This window comes from Pseudophryne corroboree, chromosome 2 (genome assembly GCF_028390025.1).
Source record: "Pseudophryne corroboree isolate aPseCor3 chromosome 2, aPseCor3.hap2, whole genome shotgun sequence".
NCBI classification, from domain to species: Eukaryota; Metazoa; Chordata; class Amphibia; order Anura; family Myobatrachidae; genus Pseudophryne; species Pseudophryne corroboree.
The window spans coordinates 576,181,443-576,189,094 of NC_086445.1; the positions used below are offsets into that span (position 1 = coordinate 576,181,443).

The following is a 7,652-nucleotide window of genomic DNA, read 5'->3' on the forward strand; positions in this document are numbered from 1 at the left end:
TCCCGTACTCACCTGCAGCTCAGAGCCCGCAGCAGCCATTTCGCCTCTTGGTGACACCTCCCGCCAATATCCGGCCCCAGCAACAGCCGCCTCGGAATTCGCGCCCTGATGAAGGGGCGGGGCTTACAGCACATCCACCAATCAACGCAGCAACGGAGCGGTCGTACGTGAATTCAGCAGCAGCTGCTGAAGGAGATAGCTGGGTGTGTGAGGCGGCGGCGTGCGTTCCACTGAGTGTGACCTCTTCCGCCTCATTGTCCGCTGACTCACTTAGCTGTTGAACTAAAGTGACAGCCCCGGACAGAGCTGTGCTGATGTCATGTTATTGGCCAAGAAGAAGCAGATGTTCAAAACACAAGAGGCAGCTTTGCCAGTGTAGTCACATCATCACACTGGTGTATTAATCCGCCAGGAGGAATGAGTGTGCTGATTGGAACCCCAGAGTAGGCATGAGAGAAAATAGCACATGGGCGGGTTAGACCATACTTGCCTACCTGACCCTCTGCATGAGGGGGAAAATGCTCTCTTCCTGGACTTTCCTGGTAATGTATGTAGTGAGCCAGTTAGTTGATAAGAAAGGTGTTTCACCACAGGTGATGACAATCATACATTACCAGGAAAGTCCAGAAACAGAGCATTTTCCCCCTCATGGAGAGGGTCAGGTAGGCAAGTATGAGTTACCTTGGCCCTCCCCATGGTGGTGTTGAGGTTCACTGGGAGACAGTGAGGGGCAGTGTCTGCTAGCTGAAACTGTTCTTCGATTTAGGAAGGTGCTTACAATTAGTGATGTGCACCGGAAATTTTTCGGGTTTTGGATTCGGTTCCGCGGCCGTGTTTCTCTGACGTCCTAAGTGGATGCTGGGACTCCGTAAGGACCATGGGGAATAGCGGCTCCGCAGGAGACTGGGCACAACTAAAGAAAGCTTTAGGACTACCTGGTGTGCACTGGCTCCTCCCTCTATGACCCTCCTCCAGACCTCAGTTAGAATTTTGTGCCCGGCTGAGCTGGATGCACACTAGGGGCTCTCCTGAGCTCCTAGAAAAAGAAAGTTTATTTTAGGTTTTTTATTTTTAGTGAGATCTGCTGGCAACAGACTCACTGCTACGAGGGACTAAGGGGAGAGAAGCGAACCTACCTGCTTGCAGCTAGCTTGGCTTCTAAGGCTACTGGACACCATTAGCTCCAGAGGGATCAAACACAGGGCCCGACCTCGATCGTCCGTTCCCGGAGCCGCGCCGCCGTCCCCCTTACAGAGCCAGAAGCAAGAAGAGTCCTGGAAATCGGCGGCAGAAGACTTCGGTCTTCAAACAAGGTAGCGCACAGCACTGCAGCTGTGCGCCATTGCTTCCCATGCACACCTCACACTCCGGTCACTGATGGGTGCAGGGCGCTGGGGGGGGGGCACCCTGGGCTGCAATATTAAGTACCTTGGCTGGCAAAAAAACACATAATATAGTCATAGAGACTATATATGTGTAAAATACCCCTGCCAGATATACATAGAAAAAAGCGGGAGAAGTCCGCCGAAAAAGGGGCGGGGCTATCTCCCTCAGCACACTGGCGCCATTTTCCCTCACAGCTCCGCTGGAAGGATCGCTCCCAGGCTCTCCCCTGCAGTTTCCAGACTACATAGGGTAAAAAAAGAGAGGGGGGGGCACTAAATTTAGGCGCAATATTGTGTATACAAGCAGCTATTGGGAAAAATCACTCAGTTATAGTGTTAATCCCTGTGTTATATAGCGCTGTTGGTGTGTGCTGGCATACTCTCTCTCTGTCTCCCCAAAGGGCTTTGTGGGGTCCTGTCCTCAGTCAGAGCATTCCCTGTGTGTGTGCGGTGTGTCGGTACGGCTGTGTCGACATGTTTGATGAGGAGGCTTATGTGGAGGCGGAGCAAGTGCCGATAAATGTGATGTCACCCCCTGCAGGGCCGACACCTGAGTGGATGGACTTGTGGAAGGAATTACGTGAAAGTGTCAGCTCCTTACATAAAAGGTTTGACGACATATCAGATGTGGGACAGCCGGCTTCTCAGCTTGTGCCTGCCCAGCTGTCTCAAAAGCCATCAGGGGCTCTTAAACGCCCGCTACCTCAGATGGCAGACACAGATGTCGACACGGATACTGAATCCAGTGTCGACGACGATGAGACAAATGTACATTCCAATAGGGCCACACGTTACATGATTGAGGCAATGAAAAATGTGTTGCACATTTCTGATATTACCCCAGGAACCACAAAAAAGGGTATTATGTTTGGGGAGAAAAAACTACCAGTGGTTTTTCCCCCATCTGAGGAATTAAATGAGGTTTGTGAAGAAGCGTGGGCTTCCCCCGATAAGAAACTGGTAATTTCTAAAAGGTTACTAATGGCGTACCCTTTCCCGCCAGAGGATGGGTCACATTGGGAAACATCCCCTAGGGTGGATAAAGCGTTCACACGTCTGTCAAAAAAGATGGCACTACCGTCTCCGGACACGGCCGCCCTAAAGGAGCCTGCTGATAGGAAGCAGGAGGCTATCCTGAAGTCTGTATATACACACGCAGGTATTATACTGAGACCAGCTATTGCTTCAGCATGCATGTGCAGTGCTGCAGCTGCGTGGTCAGATTCCCTGTCGGAAAATATTGATACCCTAGACAGGGACACTATATTGCTATCCATAGAGCATATAAAAGACGCAGTCTTATACATGAGAGATGCACAGAGGGATATTTGCCGGCTGGCATCTAAAATAAGTGCAATGTTCATGTCTGCCAGGAGAGGATTATGGACTCGGCAGTGGACGGGTGATGCAGATTCTAAAAGGCACATAGAAGTTTTGCCTTATAAGGGTGAGGAGTTGTTCGGGGATGGTCTCTCGGACCTCGTTTCCACAGCAACAGCTGGGAAGTCAGCATTTTTACCCCATGTTCCCTCACAGCCAAAGAAAGCACCGTATTATCAGGTACAGTCCTTTCGGCCCCATAAAGGCAAGCGGGTTAAAGGCGCGTCCTTTCTGCCCAGAGGTAGAGGGAAAAAGCTGCAGCATACAGCCAGTTCCCAGGAGCAAAAGTCCTCCCCCGCTTCCTCCAAGTCCACCACATGACGCTGGGGCTCCACAGGCGGAGCCAGGTACGGTGGGGGCCCGTCTCAAAAACTTCAGCAATCAGTGGGCTCGCTCACGGGTGGATCCCTGGATACTTCAAGTAGTATCTCAGGGGTACAAGCTGGAATTCGAGACGTCTCCCCCCCCGCCGTTTCCTCAAATCTGCCTTGCCAACAACTCCCTCAGGCAGGGAGGCAGTGCTAGAGGCAATTCACAAGCTGTATTCCCAGCAGGTGATAGTAAAGGTGCCCCGCCTTCAACAAGGACGGGGTTACTATTCCACAATGTTTGTGGTACCGAAACCGGACGGTTTGGTGAGACCCATTTTAAATTTGAAATCCTTGAACGCATATAAAAAAAAATTCAAGTTCAAGATGGAATCGCTCAGGGCGGTTATTTCAAGCCTGGACGAGGGGGATTACATGGTATCACTGGACATCAAGGATGCTTACCTGCATGTCCCCATTTACCATCATCACCAGGAGTACCTCAGATTTGTGGTACAGGATTGTCATTACCAATTCCAGACGTTGCCGTTTGGTCTGTCCACGGCACCGAGGGTATTTACCAAGGTAATGGCCGAAATGATGATACTCCTTCGAAAAAAGGGAGTTTTAATTATCCCGTACTTGGACGATCTCCTGATAAAGGCGAGGTCCAGGGAGCAGTTGTTGGTCGGGGTAGCACTATCTCGGGAGGTGCTACAACAGCACGGTTGGATTCTAAATATTCCAAAGTCACAGCTGGTCCCTACGACACGTCTACTGTTCCTGGGGATGGTTCTGGACACAGAACAGAAAAAAGTGTTTCTCCCGGAGGAGAAAGCCAAGGAGCTGTCATCTCTAGTCAGAGGCCTCCTGAAACCAAAACAGGTGTCGGTGCATCACTGCACGCGAGTCCTGGGAAAAATGGTAGCTTCCTACGAAGCAATTCCATTCGGCAGGTTCCATGCAAGGACTTTTCAGTGGGACCTGTTGGACAAGTGGTCCGGATCGCATCTTCAGATGCATCGGCTGATAACCCTGTCTCCAAGGACCAGGGTGTCTCTGCTGTGGTGGCTGCAAAGTGCTCATCTTCAAGAGGGCCGCAGATTCGGCATACAGGACTGGGTCCTGGTGACCACGGATGCCAGCCTTCGAGGCTGGGGGGCAGTCACACAGGGAAGAAACTTCCAAGGACTATGGTCAAGTCAGGAGACTTCCCTACACATAAATATTCTGGAACTGAGGGCCATTTACAATGCCCTAAGTCAGGCAAAACCCCTGCTTCAAAACCAGCCGGTACTGATCCAGTCAGACAACATCACGGCGGTCGCCCATGTAAACTGACAGGGCGGCACAAGAAGCAGGACGGCGATGGCAGAAGCCACAAGGATTCTCCGATGGGCGGAAAATCACGTGTTAGCACTGTCAGCAGTGTTCATTCCGGGAGTGGACAACTGGGAAGCAGACTTCCTCAGCAGGCACGACCTCCACCCGGGAGAGTGGGGACTTCATCCAGAAGTCTTCCAACTGATTGTAAACCGTTGGGAAAGGCCACAGGTGGACATGATGGCGTCCCGCCAAAACAAAAAGCTAGAAAGATATTGCGCCAGGTCAAGAGACCCTCAGGCGATAGCTGTGGACGCTCTAGTGACACCGTGGGTGTACCGTTCGGTTTATGTGTTCCCTCCTCTTCCTCTCATACCCAAGGTACTGAGGATAATAAGGAGAAGAGGAGTAAGAACTATACTCATTGTTCCGGATTGGCCAAGAAGAGCTTGGTACCCGGAACTTCAAGAAATGATCTCAGAGGACCCATGGCCTCTGCCGCTCAGAAAGGACCTGCTGCAGCAGGGGCCCTGTCTGTTCCAAGACTTACCGCGGCTGCGTTTGACGGCATGGCGGTTGAACACGGGATCCTGAAGGAAAAGGGCATTCCGGAGGAAGTCATTCCTACGCTGATTAAAGCTAGGAAAGAAGTGACCGCAAACCATTATCACCGCATATGGCGAAAATATGTTGCGTGGTGTGAGGCCAGGAAGGCCCCAACGGAGGAATTTCAGCTGGGCCGTTTTCTGCACTTCCTACAGTCAGGGGTGACTATGGGCCTAAAATTGGGTTCCATTAAGGTCCAGATTTCGGCTCTATCGATTTTCTTCCAGAGAGAACTGGCTTCACTACCTGAAGTTCAGACTTTTGTTAAGGGAGTGCTGCATATTCAGCCCCCTTTTGTGTCTCCAGTGGCACCTTGGGATCTCAACGTGGTGTTGGATTTCCTAAAGTCACATTGGTTTGAGCCACTTAAAACCGTGGAATTAAAATATCTCACGTGGAAAGTGGTCATGCTGTTGGCTTCGGCCAGGCGTGTGTCAGAATTGGCGGCTTTGTCATGTAAAAGCCCTTATCTGATTTTCCATATGGATAGGGCAGAATTGAGGACTCGTCCCCAGTTTCTCCCTAAGGTGGTATCAGCCTTTCATTTGAACCAACCTATCGTGGTGCCTGCGGCTACTAAAGACTTGGAGGCTTCCAAGTTGTTGGACGTAGTCAGGGCCCTGAGAATTTATGTTTCCAGGACAGCTAGTGTCAGGAAAACTGACTCGTTGTTTATCCTGTATGCACCCAACAAGCTGGGTGCTCCTGCTTCAAAGCAGACTATTGCTCGCTGGATCTATAGTACGATTCAGCTTGCACATTCTGCGGCTGGACTGCCGCATCCTAAATCAGTGAAAGCCCATTCCACGAGGAAGGTGGGCTCTTCTTGGGCGGCTGCCCGAGGGGTCTCGGCTCTACAACTTTGCCGAGCAGCTACTTGGTCGGGGTCAAACACATTTGCAAAATTCTACAAGTTTGACACCCTGGCTGAGGAGGACCTAGAGTTTGCCCATTCGGTGCTGCAGAGTCATCCGCACTCTCCCGCCCGTTTGGGAGCTTTGGTATAATCCCCATGGTCCTTATGGAGTCCCAGCATCCACTTAGGACGTCAGAGAAAATAAGATTTTACTCACCGGTAAATCTATTTCTCGTAGTCCGTAGTGGATGCTGGGCGCCCGTCCCAAGTGCGGATTGTCTGCAATACTTGTATATAGTTATTGTTTAACTAAAGGGTTATTGTTGAGCCATCTGTTGAGAGGCTCAGTTATTGTTCATACTGTTAACTGGGTATAGTATCACGAGTTATACGGTGTGATTGGTGTGGCTGGTATGAGTCTTACCCGGGATTCAAAATCCTTCCTTATTGTGTCAGCTCTTCCGGGCACAGTATCCTAACTGAGGTCTGGAGGAGGGTCATAGAGGGAGGAGCCAGTGCACACCAGGTAGTCCTAAAGCTTTCTTTAGTTGTGCCCAGTCTCCTGCGGAGCCGCTATTCCCCATGGTACTTACGGAGTCCCAGCATCCACTACGGACTACGAGAAATAGATTTACCGGTGAGTAAAATCTTATTTTTGGATTCGGACGCGTTTTGGCAAAACCTCCCTGAAAATTTTTTGTCGGATTCGGGTGTGTTTTGGATTCGGGTGTTTTTTTACAAAAAACCCTCAAAAACAGCTTAAATCATAGAATTTGGGGGTAATTTTGATCCCACAGTATTATTAACCTCAATAACCATAATTTCCACTCCTTTTCAGTCTATTCTGAACACCTCACAATATTATTTTTAGTCCTAAAATTTGCACCGAGGTCGCTGGATGGCTAAGTTAAGCGACACAAGTGGCCGACACAAACACCTGGCCCATCTAGGAGTGGCACTGCAGTGTCAGACAGGATGGCACTTCAAAAAAATAGTCCCCAAACAGCAGATGATGCAAAGAAAAAAAGAAGCGCACCAAGGTCACTGTGTGACTAAGCTAAGCGACACAAGTGGCCGACACAAACACCTGGCCCATCTAGGAGTCGCACTGCGGTGTCAGGCAGGATGGCACTTCAAAAAAAATTGTCCCCAAACAGCACATGATGCAAAGAAAAATGAAAGAAAAAAGAGGTGCAAGATGGAATTGTCCTTGGGCCCTCCCACCCACATGTTGTATAAACAGGACATGCACACTTTAACGAACCCATCATTTCAGCGACAGGGTCTGCCACACGACTGTGACTGAAATGACTGGTTGGTTTGGGCCCCCACCAAAAAAAGAAGCAATCAATCTCTCCTTTCACAAACTGGCTCTACAGAGGCAAGATGTCCACATCATCATCCTCCGATTCCTCACCCCTGTGTACATCCCCCTCCTCACAGATTATTAATTCGTCCCCACTGGAATCCACCATCTCAGGTCCCTGTGTACTTTCTGGAGGCAATTGCTGGTGAATGTCTCCACGGAGGAATTGATTATAATTCATTTTGATGAACATCATCTCCACATTTTCTGGAAGTAACCTCGTACGCCGATTGCTGACAAGGTGAGCGGCTGCACTAAACACTCTTTCGGAGTGCACACTGGAGGGAGGGCAACTTAGGTAGAATAAAGCCAGTTTGTGCAAGGGCCTCCAAATTGCCTCTTTTTCCTGCCAGTATACGTACGGACTGTCTGACGTGCCTACTTGGATGCGGTCACTCATATAATCCTCCACCATTCTTTCAATGGTG

At 50.1% G+C, this 7,652-nt stretch overlaps 1 protein-coding gene across 3 annotated transcripts in view; it reads right to left on the reverse strand.

Annotated features, from left to right (window-relative positions):
* The window catches only part of CLSPN (claspin), a 410,714-nt gene extending 410,241 nt beyond the window's left edge, over positions 1-473 (reverse strand). For 2 of the 3 annotated variants that reach the window (XM_063954464.1, XM_063954465.1), the window contains exon 1: positions 13-473. In XM_063954464.1, the coding sequence (XP_063810534.1) occupies positions 13-39 (27 nt within the window). In that variant the 5' untranslated portion in view covers positions 40-473. The remainder of the gene's footprint in view (positions 1-12) is intronic. The other variant, XM_063954463.1, reaches the window with a different exon arrangement.
* Positions 474-7,652: the final 7,179 nt, after the last annotated feature.